Source organism: Mustelus asterias, chromosome 4 (genome assembly GCF_964213995.1).
Source record: "Mustelus asterias chromosome 4, sMusAst1.hap1.1, whole genome shotgun sequence".
Taxonomy (NCBI): Eukaryota; Metazoa; Chordata; class Chondrichthyes; order Carcharhiniformes; family Triakidae; genus Mustelus; species Mustelus asterias.
The window spans coordinates 96,531,574-96,558,029 of NC_135804.1; the positions used below are offsets into that span (position 1 = coordinate 96,531,574).

Consider the following 26,456-nt stretch of genomic DNA (forward strand, 5'->3'; position numbering starts at 1 on the left):
GCTTTCTTGCAGAAAGCAAGCTGAGCATTGTTTTATTATAATTTCAGGTTCTGACTAGTTAGAAAGCTGATTAAGAAATTGTTTAGCTTACATTTCTTGGCATCCAAAAACAGTGTGTGATTCTGGCAGTGCCAAGTGACATACTGGAACAAAAGTTTCAAAGCACATGCTCCTTGGGCCACAACAGAATAAATGAGGCAAGCTGCAAGTGGCAATCCAGTGTGCCGAACAATGTGTGTGTGAGTGTGCGTTCGTGCGCAAATGAGAGGAGTGAGGTGGTTAGGGGAGAGTTGACTGATATCAGTGTTACTTGTTTACTGCATTTAGGAGGAGCACTCTTGTTCTTTTTGACTCTATAAGATTATCAAGTTGTTGGGTCTTTTCTGAGCAGCTGCGAAGAGAACCCAGAAATGCCAGCTAGCTCAATGTACACAATATTCAGACTGCAGTAAACACATTTAAATGCCTGCATTTGAAATGAGGTCTGTGCAGCAGACTAAGAAGATATAGACTAATTTAACAGTGGTCTGTTTAACGGTGGTTCAAACATTTGGTGTAGATGGATCAGGTCTTTACACTACTAAATTATTAATTTAACTTCCATTTTATGCTCTTAAAATGATCAAAATGATCTTATATTCAGACTCTACTGATTGGTTAATTTTCGCAACCAGGATGTATTTAATTTGGTAGCTTACCTGTGAGAAGCAAGATTAAGATGACTGCAAATATATCTGGATATTTTGCAAGCACACCAGGGCAATTCATATTCAGGTAGTTTCCAAAGAAATTAGAAATTTTTTGGTCAATGAGATTGTCAAAAGTAGAACTCCAAGCTCGACCGACGCTTGCTGTGCCTGAGAATTAAAGACCAATTTAAGTTGAGAGAGATTTCAGTTGGGACAGAGCAGAGAACAATTCCATTTGCTTCCCTCCTTATTAATGTTGAACTAAACCTGGGACCACTTTCTCTGGGCATTTAACAGAAATGGTGAAGTGTTCCATTTGCTGGCACCAATACTCTTCTTTCTGAGTGAATAGCACAAAAATCATGTTCTAAACCATACTTACTAAAATATATTTTACAAAGTTGAACTCAGAGGTAGAAAAAAATGTTCCATCTACCTTTTAAAATGGCATATCATTTCTTTGCCGAATAAGGAAATGTACTGACAGGATTAGATAACGCAGGGTCATAAAATTCTGAGCCCTGGACTTCTCAAGCACTTGTCACTAATTATCCTGCCAGGTCAAGCACATTGCAACATTACTGTCTCTGCTGTTTTCTTAGACAATTATTTGAACATCCACTGTCCTCTATAGCAAGTAGTTAAATCCATCTAAATTGTCTGCACACTTACCCCCTTCTGGCCTCGAATCCGAACATTTGGGGCTAGATATTACTGGGTTCTGTAATTGCTGTCTGCCCTACTGTTGCATGGGACAGCTGCCCCGCATTAAACAAACAGCCGGTTGGCCACTAAATTGAGGTGGGATTTCTGCCCGTCAGGAACAGGAAGTCACGGGTGTGTGTGGGGGGGGAGGGGGGAAAATGACGAGCCTCGGTCCCAGAGAGCCCATTAAGGAGGTACCACCTCTTCCTGTCCACCACCAGCCTGCACAGAGAAACCTGCCAGGCTGGGCATTTGGCATAAGCCGCTTCCACTGCCAGTTAAATTCCAATGGTGGCAGGATGAGGCTCTTAACTAGCCATTATACCAAATGGAGCAAGTCAGTGCTTGGTACAAACTTACTAGAACCCCTTGGAACATATGGTCAAACTCTCTGCATTTCTCTGACTCTACATCTTAAAAATAGTGTTGGACATCCATTGATTTGATTATAAATGCAAGTTGATTTGTTTTCATTTCATGTTGTTGGGATGCTTTCTAACTAATTAAATATGTTATTAGCTATCGCTGTTTTAAAAGCAACGGTGTCAGCCAGCTTCCATACAGCAAAGTCTCAAACAACCATTTAATCTGATTTTGATGCTGTTAATTAAATGACAAATATTGGGTAAGGATGCTGGGAGAGCTTCCTGCTCTTCTTCCGATTTTGCTTTGGGATCTTTTAATATCCATCCAAAAAAGCTGACACATCCCAGTTTAAAGGTTTACCTAAAATATGACATCTCAAGTGAGTAGAATTTCCACTGGGGTTCTCTTAATCATCTACCGTTAACTTTGGCAGAAACTTTGATGAAATTGAATAAATGGCAATTTATGTAGTTTCTGCTGAAGCTATAGAAGATGATGGGAAAATCTGCCCTGGAAATTCTATCCCTACATGATCTAATATTGGTGCTTGAATCTATATCCCTGGCTCAAGGGACAAGTCTACAAAACAAAATCATTGAAACAGAAACACTAAAAAGCTAAGTTTTAGCCCTTTGGCCAACTTAAAACAAAATTAAACTCAAACTTACCTAGTACATACGATAAGATTAAATTCCAGCCGGTTATAAAAGCCCATATTTCGCCCACAGTCACGTAGCTGTAGAGGTAAGCAGATCCAGTCTTGGGAACTCTGGCACCAAATTCAGCATAGCACAAGCCAGCAAGTACGGAGGCAAGCGCAGAGATCAAGAAACAGAGGACAATAGCAGGTCCTGCCTTGTCCCTGGCTACTTCACCTGCTAAAACGTACACACCTGCCCCGAGTGTACTGCCAACCCCAAGAGCAATTAGGTCCAATGTTGTCAAGCATCTGACAAACCGAGTTTCATCCGAGTTGCAGTCAACAATTCGTCTACGAATCAACTTTTTCCCAAAGGTTTCCATCATCTTACTTGCCATATTGATATAAGTGCTGCATTTAAAAGAAAATTGTCCATTATAAAATGTTTCAAACTTATACAACATGTATAAAACATCTCAAAGTGCTTCACAAAAGGAGCTAGTTGTAAAGCAAGCAGAACTAGAGATGTTAGGTAAGGTTACTCAAGAGATGATCGAGCAGGTGGATTTAAGAAATTATTTTGTAGGTGATAGGAGGAGCAGGAGGCTAGAGAAGAGTCCAAAACATGAGGTGATAAGACTACTTACTGTGCAATCATGGACACATTTGTAAATGAAGGATTCTTTGCCAAGGGAGCTGAAGCAGGATGGACAGGTATTGCAGGTTGATAAGACTGGGAAATGAGACATGAGAAAAGGCAGGCTGGGCTCTTTAAGCTAAATTTGCATAACAACGCAGCTATGAGGAAGTTGTAAAAATCAAGACTAGACCATACTGGACATGACAAAGACAGAAATGAGAGGGTATTTTTCAGAGGCATTAAAAATGAAACGTACTTTGAAACCTATACCAACTGTCAAAGAGAAGAGAAGGAATGAAATAATGCATAAACAAATCTCTAGTTACAGGAAAACTTCAAGCAGGTAATAAATCTTGTCTATTTGGGAAGCCCTGGCATCACAACTACTTGAGAAACCAAGTCATGATTACTGATTAATTCATATTGGATCAAAGATTTTTTTAAATTGAGAAATCTAATTTAAGAATGCACACTTAACACCAAATCTGAAAATAGAAAATACAAGATAAATCAGAACTAGCGATTAAGTGACACCAAGGTCGGTTTCTAATTGACTAATGGTAAGAGGAGAAAGATGAGCCACACATTCTGATATATTGTTTCAATGTGAGAGACCTTGCTTGCGTGACATCAATCAATGTTTTAATTAACAGTCAATGTTTTAATTCCTTGCGTCTGCAGAGTTCACAGGAATTCCAGTTTGTACTGTTTGAATGCAGTTGGTAATCTGTTTATTTTCAACACAGCACAGAGGGAATGCAAGTGTTTAACTACAAACAGCAAGAGTCAAAACCTTCAGGTTGCAGAGCAACCGAAAGCATTGTAGAGCTTCTAATTAATTATTAATATGCGAAGGGCAGAAGATACTGGATGACAGTAACTAGACACTTAAAAACAAAGACAAATGCTAGTGCCCAAAGCTAATTTATTTTCAAATACAGATGTGAACTAGCAAGTGGATTTGATATTTACCAGCTCTTTATAAATTGGGCATCTGACCAGCCTTCCAACTGCACAGTAACCAAGACCAAGAAACTTCTCTGTACAGGCAGTACTCAAGGGCACCTTTCCAATCAAATTACTCACTGTTCCACATTTACATCTTAACCACTGCTCCACATTTACATTCTTCTAGCCAAATCTGAAGGGCACAAGTACCAGATCATAACTTATACAGGGTTGACAAAGCCTTTCTGCAATTCAAACCCCTTTCTTTGCAGTAGCGACCAGTTTAAAGAAACAATGTAATGTTGCTGTCCTCTAATCCCTCTCTGCTCTTCACTTGCATTCAATTATAAGGCGAGAAACCAGAGAAGCCCAACAGTTTATACACATAGATCTTGTGCTGATTGAAGCCAGCCCAGCAGCAAATGCCCAAAATATCTTTCAAGAAAATGAGTAAAAGATCAGCTTCTTAAGCAATTATCACCATATGAACATTAATTTTGCATAGTTCAGCATTAATTGCTCAAGATGTTTCGTAAGAAATATTTTTTAAAAATCCATTTTATAAAAATAACCTCTACACATGTTTGTACTGCGAATCCAGTAAGAGCAATTACATTATAGCACACCTCACCTCAGCCATGTCAGAGCTACAGAATGCTCTGTGAATTTTCAATGCTCTCACACCATTTCTTTCATTCAGCCATAGGAAAAAAGCTGTCCTTTGGTATACGGAGAATACAATCCGCCCAGTCTTCAAACACTGAGCGTGGAACTTCTTTGCTGATGTGATCAGTTGGTCTCAAGTTGCATCTAAACATATGGACTTGAACATTGACTGTCTTGGTCTCCTTGTACTGTTCATGATTTCAAAAAAATCTACAACTGTCAATTTGATCCTGCCAGGATATGTAGTACCTCCCCATTTCAAAATGAGGAGCCTTTTCTTACAGCCTGCACTGACCAGTTGTTGCTTGCCACACTAATATAGTGCTTGGCCCTCTCTCCACTCACATTGTCTGTACCTTTAAGACTTGATTACCTGTAAAGACTTGCATTCCAACCATTATCTTGTAAATTGAGTTTGTGTCTTTATATGCCCTGTCTGTGAATACAAGCCCTCACTCACCTGAAGGAGCTTGAGGCTCCAAAAGCTAGTGCTGCCAAATAAACCTGTTGGACTTAAGCCTGGTGTTGTGAGACTTCTTACTGTGGTTACCACACGAATAAAGCACACATCACCTGCAGTATTCAAATCTTCTCTATCATCTCATAACCAGCTCATATGTCATATTGCTTTCCATGAGTTCCTTGCTCTTACCTTCACCCTCCAAAGTAACAGGAATGTGAGAGGCTTCTAGTGTTTATATTTACAGAAGGAGAAGGAAGTATTGACTCATTAGAATTTCCCTTTTTCCACAATCAGTGACCCAATACACACTGAACACTGAACTCATTCAAAAACATCTTAGAGCTTTCCTAATCCTTCAACAACATACTACAGTTAGTTAGATCCGATTACACAGAAACAGCTTTGCCACCAGACCTTTCAACAAGGAATACACTGTATTACTTAAAAGATCATACCACAAACACATGACGACAGGGCATGATCGACAGTTCCATATCGATTTAACCCCATTATTGTAACAAAACCTGCTATGCCAGACTATTTGTCAAGGTTTTATTCAATTATTAATACTGACTTAATCTAACAGGTCAAATAATACTGGGAGGTTATTATTTTGAGAAGGGGCAAGACAATTGATTATTTGTTTTATTTCCATAGGCCTCACAGCAAAATTAATAATCTGTTTATGCTGACAAAGTTTTAACATTTCTAACCAAGGTTTTTCCACAGCGCAGGGTGCCTTGCTTGCCTGCAGCACGAATTAGAAAAATCGTGAACAGCACAGCATGCCCACTGGGATCTTCTGATATTTGTCTCCGATAAGACATCACTATCATCAGCACACATGAAGATCTTGCTGGTAAAATGCTTCGTGCCCTCTGGGCAGTCAAAGGCCAGGAGAAGTCTGCCTGTTTGTCGAGAAGTCACAAGGTTTGGAACTCGCCCGAGGTGCAATCAATGCATGTCTGTGACAGAAGTTTGACACAATGAGACTGGAGCGGAAGATCCTCCAGTCACTATGTTTTACCATGTCTGTTAAGACATAATGATTTTGCTAAGGACAGTGATCACAATTCTCTGAGTTACAGTAACCAGAGAAAACATTCAGAAAAATAGACAAACAGAAAGCAGGATATTTTTGCTGGCACAGGGTTATGCAACAGCCAAGAGTACAGATCAATGCAGGCTGGTCTTGATACTTCAACTTTCAGTCTAAGTAAGTAATTGTTGAGCAACGCTATATACGAGAATTTTCCAGTTTATCATTATAGAAGCCATTTTAAAAGGAAGAACAAGTGTTGTAATCTCATATTGCTTCACTACTTAGGTAGGAAACTTAAAGTTTGAGTTCACCATTGTGTGCATCACATGCGGAAAGTCATGATCACAGAATTAGTATTTCCACATATATAGAAATGCACCATCATCCTGAGGCTAATGGTGTCAGGTTATCCAACCACCTGAGAGTGCTAACAGGATACTTGACCAAGGTGGGGACGAATCACAGCCGAACCTGATCCTATCCTAAACAGGGAAACAACACAGATGCATCGGATAACAACTGGGACCAAGACCCTCTCACCCAAAAAATGTTAACTTCTCTTTTGTGGTCAACGGCATAGACTTAGCAACACATTTAAATGAGCCTTGGGAGAGCCAACAAAAGAAAGGAAGATTCGAAAGACCTGCAAATATATAGCACCTTCACAACCTTAGGATGTCTCAAAGTGCTTTTTGTTGGAATGTCGGTAAAGTTGTTGCCAATTTGTGCACAGAAATCTCCCACAAAATGCAAAATGGTAATGACCAGATAATTTGTTTCTGTGGTATTGATAAAGGGACAAATATTGGCTAATTCAATGGAATAACTCCCTCACTCTTCTTCAAAAGTGTCATGTGATCTTTTATGTTCGCCACAGAGGGGAGATGGGGGAGAGCGGGGGTGCAGGGAGGAAATGGTTTGTAAAAAAAAAACACAAATTAAACAGCAGGAGCTCTTCTGATGGATAATTGGTACACTTTTAAAGTTGTTTCGAAACAGAGCCCCAGATAGGTGCTTGTGCTGTTGGTTCCTGACCGGGACGGTAGTCTTGAATCAGCTCCTGGCAACACCTGGCAAACAATGGCCACGCTAAACTCATACACAAGGAACCAGGCAGCAAAAGCACTTCAACGATGATGTGAAAGCAACACAAGACTCTTGATGATCATTCACTATTCCGCATCACTGCAATAGGAGCAGAGGCTTCAAGGACAAAGGTTAGTTTGTGTTTATTAGTGGCTGACTCTAATTCGGTGAACGTCTATCAAGCATGCTACCGGCATCCACATAGAGGACGTGAATGCGTCAGTTTTACATGCATGATCTCCTAATGCTCATTAATTCTAAGTCAAAGCAGTGTCTGGGACTTGCTGTGATTTCCCCTGGTTTCGCACTGCTAAATTGAACCATGAGTCATAAAAACATCAGAGAGAGTCAAATGTTTGGCAACTTTGGAAGAAAATTGTAACTCATGAGAACATGCCCCCTTCCTCGTGCAATGGCTAATTCAGTAGGCTTATGATTTCTGAGAAATGAGCCAGTAAATCCCGGAAGAACAGAATGTTCAAGCAGCATCTTGTAACTTTCAATCACCCACATTACATACACTTTCTTTGATAACTGTTTTCCCTAGTCTCTGTGCCCCAAGGTCATAAAAGAGAAGACATGCTGCCCATTGATTACATCTCTTAGCATGGTGCCAACTATTATTTCTGAGCTGTCCTGATCTGTGACAAACTCATTAAAAACTGTGCGAACACTAGTGCTATTGGTGCAAAGTTATGTAATTCTTTCTCCCCACTAAAACACCTCTCCTCCTCCCCTCAAAGTGCTAACTCTTGCAGTTGCATGTGTGCCCAGCAGTCCTGCATTGAAGCCAGACATAATTAATGAACTATTACAACCCTGCTGAGTTCTATTTACTGACGAACACTTTACAGCACAATAAAGCCAGCTTACAAATATTTGGATAAGGGAATGAAAAAGGACTATCTAAAAGAAGCAATTCACGCCCACAGGAAGATTAATTAAAAATCTCCATCATAAACCTTCCTCATTGGATTTTAATATAAGAGTTCTGAGGATGCAGGACAGGTCTTTGTACCCAGTTATGGATAAGAAGCAGGCAATGAATGGACTCTCACCCACATCCATCAGATTCAATGTTAATGGTTTATTTTGAAGGTACATTTGTATATCAAGACATATATTCCGGTTGCACTTTTTTTTAAACCCCCAAATCATCAGCTATGAATCAGATATGTATCCCATTTTGGACCCAATTCAGTCTTCCAAAATTAGCATTTTCTTTGCCTACATGATGAATCATTAGTCTCAGAGCACTGTATAAAATAACTTGACAGCAATACAAAAAAGGAAGATTGTTATAGGAAAGAAGAAAAAAATATTGTGATTAAATCCAAATTTGAAGCAAATGCTGAGTATATTTTTACACTCAAAACAAACCTAGTTCCAAACCCATGCATAACACGAAAACACATTTATCCATTTCAAAAGAAGTATTTTCCACACAAGCTCCCTGACTACATGCCATTCATTTCCCTGACAATGAACAGCAGCATTAAAGGAACATTTTGAAGGGTTTTTTAAAAATGTTTTTAATAGAAGTTTTTTTCATTTTACACAAATAACACAACAAACACTCAAGAATTGGTACCGTACAGCAAGATCATTTTTAAACAAGTACATGTAGGAAGAGAAAGAAGAAAATTATCCAGTTGGTTTGAGTTATTCTTTGTATCCAGCACCTCCCACCACACAAGTAATAAAAGGATACAACAAACTGAGATCTTATTAGCACATTCCGTCAATATTTACTGCGAGGTTCCTTTCCCAAGACCGCTGAATGTACAATGTATTATCACAAGATCTCATAGAAACCCTACAGTGCAGAAGGAGGCCATTCGGCCCATCGAGTCTGCACCGACCACAATCCCACCCAGGCCCTACCCCCACATATTTACCCGCTAATCCCTCTAACCTATGCATCTCAGGACTCTAAGGGGCAATTTTTAACCTGGCCAATCAACCTAACCCGCACATCTTTGGACTGTGGGAGGAAACCGGAGCACCCGGAGGAAACCCACGCAGACACGAGGAGAATGTGCAAACTCCTAGAGCACAGTGTCTTGAAATTTACTAAAAGGTCTGCGTTTCATAGACAGCAGGATTTTTTCCATCGGGGAAATCTTAGCATCAGAAAAAAAAGAGTTGCCTTATTAAGGATAAAGTCCCTAAATTCCAAGTATCTTAAAAAAAGGAGTGTTTTGGAATATCAAACTGTTGACACAGCTGTTCAAAAGATAACAGGGTACCGCCATCAAACATGTCTCCTAGTCTACAGAGATCTCTACCCCCCAGATCAAAACCGCGGTCCTTAAGACCTGGCAGGAAATCAGGAATACTCTGAATCGGAGAAAGAACGGAAGTCAAATTAGATCTCACTTCCAACTCATGGATCATCCTCCAAGCCTTTGGAGTGTTAATAATTGTTTAATGATACTTATCTAACACCATCTCAGGATCCCTAAGGAATAAATGTTACTGCAAGGATTACAAGGACTGATCAGTTCAAAATCAAGCCACATGGAGGAAGGGTCCCCTAACCAATTCACCCGTATAAATCTAAGGTGGGAAGATAACAGATACAGCTTAATATTTTGCATCCCTAGCCCTCCTTTAGAACCAGGCAACTGCAGCTTAGCCAACCTTAAATGAGGCTTCTTCTTGTTGCAAAGAACTATGTGACTCATAAATTTCCTTAAGGACCTTAGCGGACAACAGGATAAGTAGCATTTGCAGAGGATGAAGTAACCTCTTAATCATAGCAATTTTACTCAACCAGGAAATCGATAAAGATGACCAACAATGTAGGTCCCATTTAATAGAGGCCAATAATGGAGGAAATCCACTTTACAAAGCTGCCAAAAATCAGGGGTAATACGAATGCCCAGATAAGCAAATGCCAACTTGTTTTGAAGTCTGTTAGTCTTTGATTAAATTATCTCTCTTCCTTCTTCCCATGACTAATTTATTGATAGACAGTTTAAGCAATACAGGAAAAATGTTTCAGGCATTCAGTAACAAGAAATTCAATTATAGTTGGACTTGCACAATAAGGTTCATTCAATTACAGCTAAGACTGCAATCTGATATTTTTCCCTTCCTCTTTCTCCTCTAGTGATGACGACTCAGACTGATATACTGATTTACTTGACTAAATTAGCCATTGTCAAGAAATTTAGATGAAATGGGCATCCCATAAAATAAAGGCAATTGTAACTTTTGCCAGCGTGAGATTTTATTTTATTATTTATTAAAATTAATGCAAAATAGCAGTCTGAGATCTCTCCAAAGGAAAAACTGGAAAAGTCAGTTCTTCATATTACACGGAATTTACACATGTTGAGGAAATCATGAAAATATCTGGGGCTGTGACTCTGCAATTACTTGAAGGAAGCCAAGAGAAGCAGGAAATATATATTAAAAATAACTCACTGCAAGACTGAAATGTGGGTCACAGGCCCCCAGCACGGGAGGGGTGCGGGGTTTGTCGCTTAATTTACAACACTGGACAGGCTCTCGAAGTTGGAAGTCTTGCAACTTCAAATATGCAGCTGTCTGCAATGAAGGGTAAGAGGAGAGGATAGCCCAAAAGAGGTGCCATTTCTACAACTTTTTAGAATTAAAATATTGATTTTGCAGCCAGACCACCACTGTTGTGGGCTTGTGGAACCCCCTGGACACAGCAGAGAGGACAGGCTTCAAAGCCTGCCTGGAGTGATGCTTCACCCCTCCCATTCCCCCAGTCTGTCACCAGGAGGCTACCTCCAGGCACCAGCACTGACCCCACTGCCTGTGGGAACCTGGAGGCTGACTGGAACATTTCAGTCTGGCTGCTTTGATTGGCTCTTAATAAGCAAATTGATACCCACCTGTGCTGGTGAGTAGTCTTGCTGCCGACCGTACCTCTCATCCTGCCTCTGCAGGGGAGAACAATGGAGCCGGAGAACCAGCATGCCAGCCAGCAGCATTATTTTTAAACACTTTCCCATCATTAGGGCCTCAAAGTCATGGCCCAATTGCTCACTGCAAACAGTGAAGTTGCTATTCTTTACATAAGTCTAAAACAGTCATTGGGATACACAGCTATTAGTCACCGGTCCTTAACGCCTCCTCCTTTAGCTTGATGTCACTTTTTCTCTGTTTTGATCCTCGGACATGCCTGGAATGTTTTACTGTTAAAAAGTGCTACCCAAATGCAAGTTGTTGTTACTACATTAATACTGATCTAGTGCCATAGGAATTTTATACTTTCTTGTTTGCACGTTGATCCCTATCATGGAATCAAAGAATGGTGACAGTACAGGAGGCCATTCAGCCCAACATATCCTTGCCGGCTCTCTGTGAAAGCAACTCAGTTAGATCCATACCTCTGTTTTGCCCAGAGTCCAACAAATCTTTTTTCTTCAAACAATTATCCAATTCCCTGTGGAAAGCCAAGATTGAATCTGTCTTCATTGCCCTCTCAGGCAATGCATTCCAGATCCTGATCACTCGCTGCATAAGAAGGTTTTTCTGCATGTCATCTCTGGTTCTTTTGCCAATCGCCTGATCTGTGTCTTCTGGTTTTTGACGAAGGAGCTGCACTCCGAAAGCTAATGGTATTTGCTACCAAATAAACCTGTTGGTCTTTAACCTGGTATTGTTAAAACTCTTACTGTCTTGACTCTTCCACCAGTGGTAAGTTTCTCTCAATCTACTCCTGTCTAGACCCCTCATGATTTTGATCACGCCTATCAAATCCCCTCTCAATCTTCTCTTCTTTATGGTGAACTGTCCCAGTTTTGCCAATCTATCCACGTCACTGAAGGCTCTCATCTCTAGAACTATCCTCATAAATCTTTTCTGCATCTTCTGCAAAGCCTTCACAGTCATCCTAAAGTTGTGTTGCCCAGAATAGGGCACAATGTTCCAGTTGAGGTTGAACCAGTGTTCTACAAAGGTTCACTATAATTTTTTTGCCTTTGTTCTTTATGTTTCTAGTTATAAAGTCAAGGATCCCAAATGCCTTATTAATCCCATTTAAAGAGAGAATTAACTCTCTCTCTCCACAATCTTCCATTGGTGGTCATTTTTCACCTGTGCACTCTGCAGATAAAATGTCAATAGGCAACTTGACTGGGACAGAAGTATACAATAGCACAGCCAACCCTGATTCTATTCTCCCTCAGCACCAACACGAGGCACTGGGTACCAATCAGGAGCAGGAACACTGGCTGATATTCCTGGCCCCGCTATCCTAAACATAGAAACTAAAGCAAGATCAGTTAACTGGGATTTAAATGAATGACTTCATAGTCTACACAATTCATCAACGCATTTGGTGGTGAATTAACCTTCTAAGTCATTCGGTGAAATGTCAACTTTTTACAATGTTTCTTCCCTAAGGAAGAGAAATTGAGATAAGAATAACAATTTGTGCGGTAAAATGCACACCTTCAACAGTTCAGGGTATTTTGTAATCTTGGAAATGCCTGTGTGAAGTCACTAGATATGGAATGATGGGAGGAGTGAACCCCAAACAGCCTTTTGTTCATAGAATGACATAGCAAAGACACATACCGTAAAAGTTGGAACTATTCTCCTAAATAATGTACTTGTGTAAATCAGGTATTTCCTTGTATTAACAACTTTCTGAATAAAATTCTGCCAAAAGTTTAGCAACAAAGCCAGTGTTGATGGTATTGCAACTGGTATCTCTCATCAGTATCTAATCCATGATAAAACTTTTATTTTTTGTTTCAACAATACAACCATCTATTGATTAAAATAGATTTTCATAAAGTGCCTGACTACAGCAAATCGCTTCTTTGTCCTCTTAACACAAACTTGTCCAGCTCACAGTCAGCAGGCCACTATCTGGCCTGCTGAGCCAATGTTCAAAACGCAGGTAAGTGAAGTCCAAGATTCTTCAATAAACTGCTCTTTCAATCACAGGCCATTTCACTCCCAAATTTGTTGCTGGTAGGCTTGGTCCCCTACATGGTTCAAGATGGCAAAGTAGTGGTTGCAACAAAAGCAAGACCCAGGACAGCTGGAGTGTTAGACAGGATGGGAAGAAAGATATCTGTCCTGAATCTTTCCTCTCCGTTTGAACCTCCAAATCACCCCAGGCCCAGCAGAGGTGAACGAATGAGTGACAGTGGCTGAGATTTTCTGCACCAAGTGCACACACCCCCAGTATGTTTTCTGGTGACAGAGGCGGCTTCCCCTGGGCCACCAGCAGGATCTTCTGTTCCTGCCGAAGTCCACGGTGCTTTGTATGGCTCGCCCACCTTGCTGCCTGGGCACATGCCAAGGGGGTCGTCTTTGGCAGGACTGGAAGACTCCACCAGCAGGAAAGGCCAGAAAATCCTAGTGTGTGTGTGTGTGAGAGAGAGAGCTTGCATGTGAGTGAGCACTCTCAAACTGGGGGTGAGTCAGACACACATTCTCATCCTTTCATACTCTAATGGTCATATTTATGAATTATTCTTTTCTATAAATAAAATGATCAATTTATTGCTTGATATTTTGCTTGTATCATGTATCAATTTTATTTCAAAATTAATTTTTCTGCAATTTGCTCATCAGTCCCTTGAGTGAGAAAAAAATTGAAGTGTATGGCTCCTCAGATGAAAAGGTTGGACAAGTTTGCTGTAACCTAATAACCTCCGTGCTCATTCATCCCCCACACCGAATCTGTCTGCCAACCTTACTCAGGAACCACCATCTGACCCTTCTCAGGCAATCAAGACCCCCAACTACCATACAACTCTCCCCCATGTTCGGGACACCTGGGCCATCACGGTATCTGCCTCTCCCTCACTTCTCCAATACACCAACCTGTCCTTCTAGGCTTCAGCCCTGTGAAGTAGGGTTCCCACCAAAAGCCATTCATAGAATCCATAGAATCCCTACAGTGCAGAAGGAGGCCATTCGGCCCATCGAGTCTGCACCAACCACAATCCCACCCAGGTCCTACCCCCACATATTTACCCACTAATCCCTCTAACCTACGCATCTCAGGACTCTAAGGGGCAATTTTTAACCTGGCCAATCAACCTAACCCGCACATCTTTGGACTTCTTGTGTGTGGGAATCCCACTTAAAGGAGCCTTACAGTTAAATTCTATAAGGCATTTTGGAAACCTTTTCTTCTGGGATTCCACAATTGCGTCCCCTCACAGAAAACAGCTCCAGGCTAAAATCCAGACCAATGTTACTATCCGCAAATACGGGACGGCACAGTGGTTAGCACTGCTGCCTCACAACACCAGGGACCCAGGTTCGATTCCCAGCTTGGGTCATTGTCTGTGCGGAATCTGCACTTCCCCCCCCATGTCTGCATGGGTTTCCTCCGGGTGCTCCGGTTTCCTCCCACAGTCCAAAAGATGCACTGGTTAGATGCATTAGCCATGCTAAATTCTCCCTCAGTGTACCCGAACGGGCGCCGGAGTGTGACGACTGGGGGATTTTCACAGTAACTTCATTGCAGTGTTAATGTAAGCCTACCCATGAAACTAATAAATAAACTTTAAAGTATGTGTTGTTGTGCTAATTGTGATCTAAAACACGATCAATGCTTACCAAGCTGATTAAACCCATAACTCAATACTGGTACTACAGAAAACAGTATGACTATCATTTCAATCCTGTGGGAGATGTTACTGAAGTAAATTTAAAACCAAGAAATTTAATGCAGAGAAAATGACTTTATCCATTCTCTGTCCGTGACTCTGAATAAGTTATCTTTTTAATTGAAGTGCTGCATTTAATTTAGAAATGCTTGTAAGCCACTATATTACAGTAGCTCTCTGCCACAACGTGAAATCCACATTATTTCTTGTTGCAACTAATATCTCATTAGAAAGCAGTAACACGCACACTGCGCTTGGTAGTAATTGAGTGCTCCTGTGGGGAATGATCAATTGAAGTATCAGAGGCTGACAGAACTCCCATTATGAGTCAGCACCATCAGAAGAAAAAGCTTAAAAGTGAGAGAAAACTGAAAGAAAATGGAATTCATAGTTGGCCCTAGTAGGAATTTAGATGGACCAAACCAATTTCCTTTATTTATCTAGACATAAACTATCTGACTTCTAAGAGATGTTCCTCACACAAAATACTGAACTCTCTTTTCCTTTTCAGATGCTGATAGACTTCTACTCACATCATATTACATTCATCCCTCTTTGAGCTGAGTAATATTCCCAACTGAGAGGCTGATCTCTGGCAGTTCACAGATCAGCTGGTCACAGAAGGGTGGCACAGTTGTGTGGATAGCCAGTAAATCTCTATTACCTTCTCTGTGGTTTCCCTGGGAGTCTGCAAGCAAACATGCCAGGGTTTGCTTTTCATGCTCCCCACATTGTGGGCACCTTCATACATTCATAACAGCAGCCCTTAAGTGGGCATTAATTGCCCACTTAAGGGCCTCAATTGGTGGCAGGGGAATTCCTGCTGTGGGCCTAATGGGGGTGGAGGCAAGAAGATGGTGAAATCCCCACTTGCCAGTCTGAATAACGCACCACAGGGTGAGGGCACAAGAGTCCTCCTGGAGCATGGGCAGACTATTCACCCGGAAACTATCACAGCTGAAACTCATTGCTTACTCAATAGTAATCAATGGTAGCAGGAATCATGACTAATTATTTTTTAAGTTCCTGTTCGAGTACATTGAGGGAGAATTTAACATGGCCAATGCACCTAACCAGCACGTCTTTCAGACTGTGGGAGGAAACTAGAGCACCCAGAGAAAACCCACTCAGACACAGGGAGAATGTGCAGACTCCGCACAGTGACCCAAGCCGGGAATTGAACCCGAGTCCCTGGTGCTGTGAGGCAGCAATGCTAACCACTGTGCCACCATGCTGCCCTCTTCCCTGACCAAAAGGCACTGTGGCCAACTGTTGCACCAACAGAAATCATAGGCTCAATGAAATATCCTGACCCACATTTCAGAAACAGGTCAAGAAAATCTGCAGCAGCAACAACAACCTGCATTTATAATAGTGTCCAACATCCCAAGGAGCTTCAGAGGAGCATGATAAGCCACATAAAACAATGTTGGGAGAATTTGGTCAAAGACGTAGATTTTAAGGAGTGACAAAAGAGATAGAGAGGCAAAGTGGTTAAAGGAGCAAGCTCTAGAGCTTAGGACCAAGGTAACTAAAGGCATGGCTGCCAATGATGCAGCAATTCAAATCAGGGATGCTCAAGAGACCAGCCAGAATGAGAGGAATGAGGCAGGGGAGGTATTGAGACGTTGCTTAACTGGGAGAGCTAATGTAGGTCAGCAAGCAAAGGGTGATGGGTGAATGGGACTAATTGTAAGTTAGGGCACAACTAGGTAGCAGAATTTCGGACAAACTCAAGTTGAAGAGGGTAGAATGTGGGAGACAACCGGGAGTGAACTGGAATAGTTTAATCTAGAGCTAACAAAGTTCTACAATGGTTTGTGACTGAGACAGAGGCACAAAGGGATGTTTAAAATTGGGAATTATAATGGTGAAAACTATGGAAATATCCCGTGAATTTTCTAATATGACATGACTAAATGGAACTGTAACCCACAGTACTCATGTCACAAACTAATCAAATATTTATTACTCCAAACCAATTACATAGCTATAAAATGACACTTGTAGCTGAATTATCTCAATTAAAAATATAAACATATTCATTCAAAAGCAAACTAAGTTTATTCTTGGGAAACAGGAAATATTTTACGGATTATAATCAACTGTGCATTTTTGTAGCTCTCAAAGTACATGCTACATTTTTTATTCACAAATTAGTCCTCTTTGATGTTAAGTGCCTGGGGGTGATGAACAAGCTGTTTTTATATTGTTGTTCCTTGGTGGGATAAATCCTACAGCAGAACACCAAGATCTGTTAGGGGAGGCGATGGCCGAGTGGTATTATCGCTAGACTATTAATCCAGAAACTCTGGATTAATGTTCTAGGAACCTGGGTTCGAATCCCGCCATGGCAGATGGTGAAATTTGAATTCAATAAAACAAATCTCGAATTAAGAATCTACTGATGACCATGAAACTATTGTCGATTGTTGGAAAAACCCACCTGATTCACTAATGTCCTCGAGGGAAAGAAATCTGCCATCCTTACCTGATCTGGCCTACATGTAATTTCAGAGCCACAGCAATGTGGTTGACTCTCAACTGCCCTCCAAGGGCAACTAGGGATGGGCAATAAATGCTGGCCCAGCCAGCGCCACCCATGTCCCACGAATGAATAAAAAAACTGATAGTATTGGAAACTTGAAATGTATGGAATATTAATGGGGATATGGATTTAAATTAAGTTCCGTAAGTATTGGGCTCCAAAAGCTCAATACTTACAGAACCCATACAATAAAAAACTTTTACCACCTATCATTCAGAATAACCACTGTTTACTGCTCCCTGGTGACCACTGACCATACCAAGTAAGAACATCATGACAGTGACATCATAGAGCAGTTTCAGTTATTTTTTGGGGGAGTCAATTTTAAAAAACTATTTGTCAATATCACTAACAGGAGAGGAAAACAAACAACAGAGTTGTTAGTACAGGTAGGCAAGCAATACAATAAGCAGAGCTTAAATAAACATATAATATACATATACCATTTTAAATTATTTTTGTTTGTTCAAGCCCAAATCCTTAATATTCTCCACTTTATTGCTCGCCACCCTGCACCCCCCCTCCCCTCCCATTGCATATCAGAAGCCAAACCTTTATTAATGATGCCCTGCACTGTGAAACCCTCCCCAAAACACTTTGCCTTGCTACCCTCACCCCTCTTTCCTAAACCTTTTAAAAACATAGGCCTGGAAATTGCTGGAAATGTACACTGAAACAACATGTATGGCATAATGTGCTACAGATGATTGAGGAAAGTCAGGCATTAATCAATCGCCTTATGCTTTCTCTTACTCTACACTCAAATTTATTTGATCTTTTGCATTGATTCAGCAGAGCAAATTGTGCGACCCTCTGCCACTTCTTAAAATAGTTCCATCACCAAGCAAAAATGCAGCAGGACCCAGGATCATATTTTGTTTCTTCATGACAATTTCTAAAACCATTTTTTAAAAATCTGAGTGAAACTCTAGATGTATTTTATGGCATTTTAATGATTTGCCTTAAAGATGGAAAAATTTCCACAATTGCATTTTCTTAAACATGCCTTCCCTGATGTGTGTCAATGCTGATTTGATGGTATTAAATTCCATGCATAAAGAAGGAATGTAATATACATTCAGCACTTTCATTGGCCTGCTTGCTTACTTTGAATCCTGCTCGTCTTATGTCAGTTTTTATATTCCAGCATCTGCTAAGATTCTCAGCGAATTTCAGCATCAAACTTGTCAGAAAGATTGGCATATACACCAGCAAAGATCAATTGGGCCCCAATGGCCTGTTTTAAAAAAATATTTCTGCACCACAAAGTCTGTGTAAATTTGGGCATCAATTTCCACCTCTTGGACCAGCAGGAAATTCCAGACCCTCAATTCTATAACAGTGAGATCAACCTGCTTCCTCTTCCTCTTCCCCTCCTCACATATGGATTGATTTCTTTAAAAAAGCCGGGTAGGAAAGAAACCATTTCAGATTTTGGCCATATTTGGGCATCTGACGCGTTATCATCTCTTGCATGAGACCCATGTGCTGGAAAACTGTGTGCGAATGCAAAACTCCCCCCCACAACCTGTAAACTTATGGGTGTGGTTTTGTTTTGGGGGGGGGGGGGAGGAGAAGGAGGTTTAAATTTGAAGTCAGAGGGGTGAATTTGAAAGAGTTTGGGTGTGAGGGGGGGCTGAGTTTTGCCCCAATATCACAGCCACAGGAGGCTGGTTGTTCCTGGCAACGCTGAAAGTGGGCCAAAGTTTTGAGACTGGCTGATGCAACAGGCACATCCTGGGCCGCGCCTCCATAACAACCCTCAATACCTCAGCCAAATCACACCGACACCCAGCCAACAACAGCTTTTATTACCCCCCCCAACACACATTATCCGGGTTTTTATTCACAAATACACATTTAAAACGCCAATACCGCAAAAACAAAGCGCATTTTATTCCGGCTCCTGCCCCACGCCACCTACTTTTAAAAAATAAAATCTCGTGTGCTTTTGGGTTTAATCCTCTTTAATCCCCCAGACGGGACCCAATTCACTTTCTTTTACAAACCGAACACCCTCGACCGATAAATAAATAGACATTTAAAATATTTTTTAAAATAACAAGTGGAAAGAAATCCCCCCCCCCCAAAAAAAACAAAAAGGTAAACATTTAGGCGCCAAACGCGCGGTGACTTTCCAAAACTTAATATTCATTCAGATTGTGTTTGTTTTTTAAACACAAATCGTGGCTTTCTGTCACCGGGCACGAAGCGGTGTTTTAATCGGGAGTCCGGTGTAAATGTTTTTTATTACAAGAAGCCTATTTTGTTAGTAGTAACCGACCGCCATCCATCCATTCACCCAGTTCTGTTTAAATCTCACTCCACACAGCCCAGGGGTTTAAACAAAAAAGGGAATGAAGAATATTTCGATCGCAAGGTTTTAATAAGCCAAAAACTCACTGTTTGCTTTCTGAGGATGAAGTAGCCAGGGACAACGTGGAGAGTAAAGCTGAGTCCGCCTGCTCCTCTCTGTGTCACCCTCTGTCTAAACACTGAACCTCCTCCCCCTGCTGCTGCTGCTCGGGCAAGAGGCGCGCGTCACGGCTAAAGACATCTGTCACTGACATTACAGCAGGGGAAACACACACCCTGTGGGCTCTCTGCACATCCCACCCACTGACACAGAAGAGAACCACTTGCATTTAGTTGTATCACAATTTTTCACGACCCCCACACCCCAAGATCTCTACAGCCAATTTTGAAGTGTGGCCACTGTTGCAATGTAGGAAAAAGCAGCCAGGAGCCAATTTCCCCGCAGGAGGCTCCCAGGAACCGCAAATAAATAGAATCCCTGCAGTTCAGTGAATCCCTCCTTGGCCCACTGAGCCTGCCCAGATCCTATCACCATAACCGCACGTATTTACCCTGCTAATCCCCCTGGCAATAAAGGTTAATTTAGCATGACCAATCAATCTAACCCGCGCATCTTTGGAGTGTGGGAGGAAACTGGAGCACCCGGAGGAAACCCACAGAGACGGGGAGAATGTGCAAACTCCACATAGTCAGCCAAGGCCAGAATTGATCCCTGGCGCTGTGAGGCTGCAGTGCTAACCACTGTGCCACCCTGGCTGGGTGAACTGTTTTCATGATGTGACCTACCACATATTAAGCTGATCTTTCTCTGCAGCCCATTGGTAACTGCAGAAATCCGCCAAAGATCCTTAGACAGCACCTTCCAAACCCAGGACTGCTTCCACCTAGATGGACAAGGGCAACCGATACATGGGAACACCACCATCTACAAGTTCCCCTCCAAGCCATTCATCATCCTGACGTGGAAATATATCGCAGTTCCTTTGCAGTTGTTGGGTCAAAATCCTGGAATTCACTCCCTAAAGGCATTATGGGTCAACCCACAGCACGTGCACTGCAGCGCTTCAAGAAGGCAGCTCACCACCACCTTCGCAAGGACAACTAGGGATGGGCAATAAATGCTGGCCAGCCAGCGACGCCCATATCCCACGAATGCATAAAAAGAAACACCATATCCTGCACTCTCTCCTTTCCTTCTCCCCTATGTACCCTATGAATGGTATGTTTTGTCTGCATAGCACGCAAGAAACAATACTTTTCATTGTATCCCAATTCATGTGACAATAATAAATCAAATCAAGTCAAAATGTTGAGGGATAAGTATCAGCCGGGACATTGAGGATAACTTCCCTGCTCTTGTTTGAAATTGTCTTTACATCCACCCAAGCAGTTGGGCATCCAGGTTAAAATCTCATCCGAAACACATCAGTCTCAAATTTCAACCTCAACTTGGATAGGGGAAGTCGGAAAAAATCCTGCCTCAGCAACACCTCCCCTCCATCCAAAACTCAGTAGAAAATGCCTGCAAATGCAGAATCTTCATTGCTGGGAGTTGGATGCAGGCTGGTGTTGGGTTCACCTGAAAAGTGTGAAGTCAGCTACAGGGGCTGTGAGGTGAGGAGGAAGACTGTTTAAAAGGCTCACCTTGGTGCCTTGGGACTTTGTCCCAGTGAGAAAAAACAAAATGACTTCATATCTCCAAACACTCCTTTGCGCCATCCATTCCATCTCATGGACCTCATGCACCCCATATGCCAAGTTTTGCCCTACCACCAATAACCTCAGGCGTCTTGTGTTCCATATGCCAAGTTCTGCCCTATCTACACAGGTCCCTCAGGTCCCATATGACAAGTTATGGCACTTGCATGCTCTTTGACCCACTGTGGACTTTCTAGAACCAATGACGTCCATGGTGATATGTGAAAAAACAACTTTGAAAAAAAGTAGTCCACTTTCTCCTAATCTTAAAAAAGATTCCAAGCTAATTAAACGTGTTAATCATGCAGTCCTTTGAAGCTTCAAAAACACAAACCCTTGAAACTACTTAACTTATGTCAACAAACATTGTGAAATTGACTTCAGAGATGAGAGAGCCAGGGTTGTCAATCATACAATGTTTCCTCTGGGTTGTAGGTGTTCTAGTATTTTCAGCATCATTGGTTCTAGAAAGTATTGGAGGTGGTGAATGGTTGTCACTAGAAAGATACAGGAGAAGTCAGGCCTTGAGATGATGAAGACATGGATGAAGGTTTTACTCGCAGTAAGTCTAGGATAGCGCCTGGTGGAGAATTTTGTTTCGGTGTAAGAAAGCAGTTTGGGCTGCCCATGTGTGGGAGGAAGCTTAGCTGGGGGTTGTACCAGTTCAGTACTGTTGGAGTGAGTTTGTAACAATGCAGTCTAACAATGTGTATTTTAATCCAATACTGTATTTAATGAGTTTAAAACTGAAAAACAAATAAACAGTTATTGACACTGTTGAATTGAGTTAATATTTTATTGGATTTCCAAAAATTACACAAATATATATAAGTCTTTGTATAAGTTTAAAGTTAAAAGTTTATTTATTAGTGTCACAGGTAGACTTACAGTAACAAGGCAATGAAGTTATTGTGAAAATCTGTAATTAAGAGTAAGCATATATATTTGAAACAATTGTGCATTTAGATTTATATTCATTTTTATTTCATAAAAGTTCACAATTTCATATATAAATATATATATAATATACACACATATTTTATCAAACCATTGCATATTTTGATTACAAAGTATTTTCAGGAGGTGTGCATTAATACATCTAGGCACTTTGGCATGACTGCTTGATCAAAGATGTGGATTTTTAGTAGTGTTTTTAAGGAGAGGGATTTGGAAACATGGCAGAATTGACAGTGAGAAATACAGAGCATATGGCGTCACAAACCACGTGGATGTTATCTACAAAGGCATCTCAACCTGAAACACTAGTTTGTGTGATGTATAGTTTTGTTTTGGAATATAAGCAATCATGCGAAACCCCCAGTGATAAGAAACAATCCTGTCATGTAACAATTACTAAAGACTGTTCATGAAACAAAAGAAAAGACAAATAGGCACAACTGGGGCTATAACACTCTAATATAATTAAACATATGAACTAGTAGACACACTCAAGTTTATATAGAAATTACCCCTTGTTCCAAATAATATCTACAATCCCTGAACTCTTCAATACTTACTGTTCCCAACAACATCCAAATTAAATAAAGCTACAAGTCAAATCCAGCTTATAGTTACCACAGAATACAAGGCAAACAACTGAGTCTGGGAAACATCTTGTCCTGAGCCAGTGAAGAAGATATTTAAATCCCTTTTCAAATGTTCCTGCACTATCTTGGCTCCAAGACTTCTTAGATATTAAAATGGACTATCAGACTCTGTGCCTCTCCAGTTCTTTAGGTGTTACAGTGCCTTCTTGCCTGTTAGATGTTAAACTTACCACCGGCTGTGAGGTGTTAAACTAGCATTGGCCATGCTAAATTCTCCCTCAATGTACCAGAACAGCCGCCGGAGTGTGGTGACGAGGGGACTTTCACAGTAACTTCATTGCAGTGTCAATGTAAGCCTACTTGTGACTAATAAATAAATAAACAAACTTTAAAATAATAAATAAATAAACTGCTTCTGCAGGTGCTGGCAATTATACCCTAGTTCTCTGTGATTTCCCCCTTGTGTGTTTAGGTTGTCTGCATCTCTCACATTCTGTGACTCTCAAACTTAGAATCTGTATACCTCCATTGATTTCTTTAGGTAAGCTGTTTCATGATGATAGATTTTTACACCTGATTCTGTCTTCCAATCTCATTACTGGGAAAGATCACATCTCATCCTCCCCTTTGAATTTTGGCTACTGCTGTCGCTACGCAGATCCATGACACATGGCCTCAATGGCTGAAGATTTGTGTTAAGATATGGTGAAGGAAAGGAGTGGAACTAAGGTAGGGTGTTGCTCAAGGTTAAAATGAGAGAAATAAAACGTTTGTGAATGTAAGGCTGGAGAAGTATACGGAGGTAACTAAGAGTGAAGTCATGAAGAGATTTATATAAGATGATGACAACCTGAAATTGGAGGCCAAAAGGAATGTGAAGCCGATGTTGCTTAAGGATGACAGAAGTGAATGGAATTTGGAAAAAGATAAAATCTAAGCAGCCCTTTAAGGCTTTCTGCAACGATGGGCAGCAGGGAACTGGAGAGCATTGTTGACATTAAAATACCATTATAATCTAATTTTATAAGTTTCCTTTGTTTTGTTTTATAATTTGAGTGTTTATTTTTGTGCCCTTTTAAACAAGAGATACTTTCGATTAATTATTTTTAATTTGGGTGAATGACACTGTGGTTTTTTTAAATTTAGAAAGCAGAGTTTTGGGCAAGCGTGGTGAAAATGCCTCTGTTAGGGGCTGTTGAGGAGTAAGCGAGAAGCTTAAAATGGGCTAGCTTGGTGCTGAAGTTGTGAAGTATTGCAGTACCCTGCAGTATAGTGTTTGATCTGAAAACAATGATATTGTTCCAAGTGGGAGTCATGGATTTTATGACTAACTGCTGGTAGAGGATAATCTGGCGATAATAATTGGATTGATTCTTTTCAATGTGGATAAATGTAAGAATGTTAATCTGTGCTTTGGATTTGGAAGAGCTAGATTCTGGCCTCAAATCCAAGCCAACAATTAGTGAGCTGGCAATCAAGCCACAACTAGTGGAATCTGGACTTTCCTATAATAGTATCTGAAATATAAAATTAGGCAGGTTGAATCCTATTTTGGGAGCAGGAAACATTTTAGACATATTCACAGCATTTTCTTTCTGCAGAGGTAATTTGAAGCTTGACAATGCAAGACACAAATTTATTAAGCCAATATCTTGAAAGGCAGCAACTAAAATAGGTAGAGGGAGATATATTTGCTTTGAATTGAGATTTCTCATGGCTGCTGAAGCAGAGGATAAGAAAAGCATTTTCATTAAGCTAGACTTTTTGCTAGGATGATATTTGTGGCTCTCCTTGGATGTTGGGTTGTGCTGGAGTGTTTTCCTGCAGTTATTGAGTTTGGTGAAACTGGAGGCTCATGGCCATTGATCTTGGAGTCTTGCATTGTCTGGCTGGACTGTTGGTGAAGTCATTGCAGGGATAAAAATTTCTTACTTTTCTGGTTTCCTATTGCTATGCATCTGGCCATCTCAGTTGTACTTCTTGTTTTGATGTGTAATTTTTTTTCTCACTGCTGTGAACTTTGTTCATGTCAATTTTAGTATACTCCTTGTCATCTCTCTAATGTTGGAGTTTTTTTGTCTCACACTTTTGTCTTGTTTATCTTTTTAGCCTTTTTCTGCATTAACCCCGACAAGGTACATGGAGAATCACTGATTTTTCTTCCTGCGGGGCTCATTGAGTAGGAGTTCCCCTGGTAACAGGCAATGGTCTGCCCAGCTGGAACTCATTACCTGAGCCTTTTATAAGGCAGGCCCAGGACTGGGCCTGCTGAACTGTAGTCCCAGGCAGGGACTACTGTGTGTACACCACTTTAGTTGTTTTACTTTGCATTCTGTATTAAACTATGTTTCTTTCCAGTTGGGCTTCCTGTGTATTGCATCTTCCTTTCCTTGATGCCTCTTTTTATTGTTTATTTCCAACTTCAAGCAGCAAGCGAACTTCACCCTGACAGGGAAATTGGGTAACACGGAAAAAGGAAGATCAGGATTCACAGGACACACTGGATTTGGGGTACTTAAACCTTACAATGGTGAGATAGCAGTGGCTGCAGAATTTGTGGTAGCAGCAGCAGTGGGAATCTAACAGGTAAATGGGAATGGTCTGTCGATTGTTTACACATGAAAGAAGGGGGAAAGGAGAAACCGCTTTTCTCGTGTAGTTAGATATGCAAATCAAAGCCAAACCTTCATGATAATACAAAAGCTAAGATGGCCATCAATTTAACAAAATCTCTCTTTTATACTGTGCCTAATGAAATTCATAGTAAATCAATAATATATTTAATGATATTTCTCATTATCCATTATATATAAACAGATTTATAAAAATGAAACACATAATCTACTATATCTAATTGATTTAATAACAATCCTACTCTAATGGGGTTTAGCATTATTTGACACTACTTAATGCAGTTTATAGCCATTGCATCCAAATAGGTCTATATTAAATGAAACCCAGAATGGAGTTCAAATCAATTAAATGTTGAAGGGGTTAAAAGAAAAAGACAAAAACAATGGACTAAGGAGTAGTCTGGACAAACCACAAGTAGTCACGTGTTAATTAGAGTAGAAAAGAGTCTGAATATTATCCATACACCCCCAGTAGTGATTGGATATTATGATCACATATGCATGCTTAGAATGTAATGAAGCAAATTAGTTGCCTGTATGTAAACAGACATAATTGAGTAAAGAGAAGAAACTAAAGTAAGGTTGCTGTGAAATTCCCTGAGTTGCCACACTCCGGTGCCTGTTTGGGTACACTGAGGGAGAAGTTAGCATGGCTAATGCACCTAACCAACATGTCTTTCGGACTGTGGGAGGAAACTAGAGCACCTGGAGGAAACCCATGCAGACACTGGGAGAATGTACAGACTCTGCACAGATAGTGATTCAAGCCACGAATCGAACCTAAGTGCCTGGTGCTGTGAGGCAGCAATACTAACCACTGTGCCACCATGCTGCCCAAAGAATGATGAAAAGG

General features: G+C 40.8%; 1 protein-coding gene across 1 annotated transcript in view; it reads right to left on the reverse strand.

The window, feature by feature from the left end:
- Positions 1–19,915, reverse strand: part of LOC144492874 (cationic amino acid transporter 3-like) — a 32,323-nt gene extending 12,408 nt beyond the window's left edge. Inside the window, exons 1-3 of the mRNA XM_078211420.1 lie at positions 19,813–19,915; positions 2,429–2,811; positions 699–857 (exon numbers count right to left, since the gene is read on the reverse strand). Of these exons, the coding sequence (XP_078067546.1) occupies positions 699–857; positions 2,429–2,798 (529 nt within the window). The 5' untranslated portion in view covers positions 2,799–2,811; positions 19,813–19,915. The remainder of the gene's footprint in view (positions 1–698; positions 858–2,428; positions 2,812–19,812) is intronic.
- Positions 19,916–26,456: the final 6,541 nt, after the last annotated feature.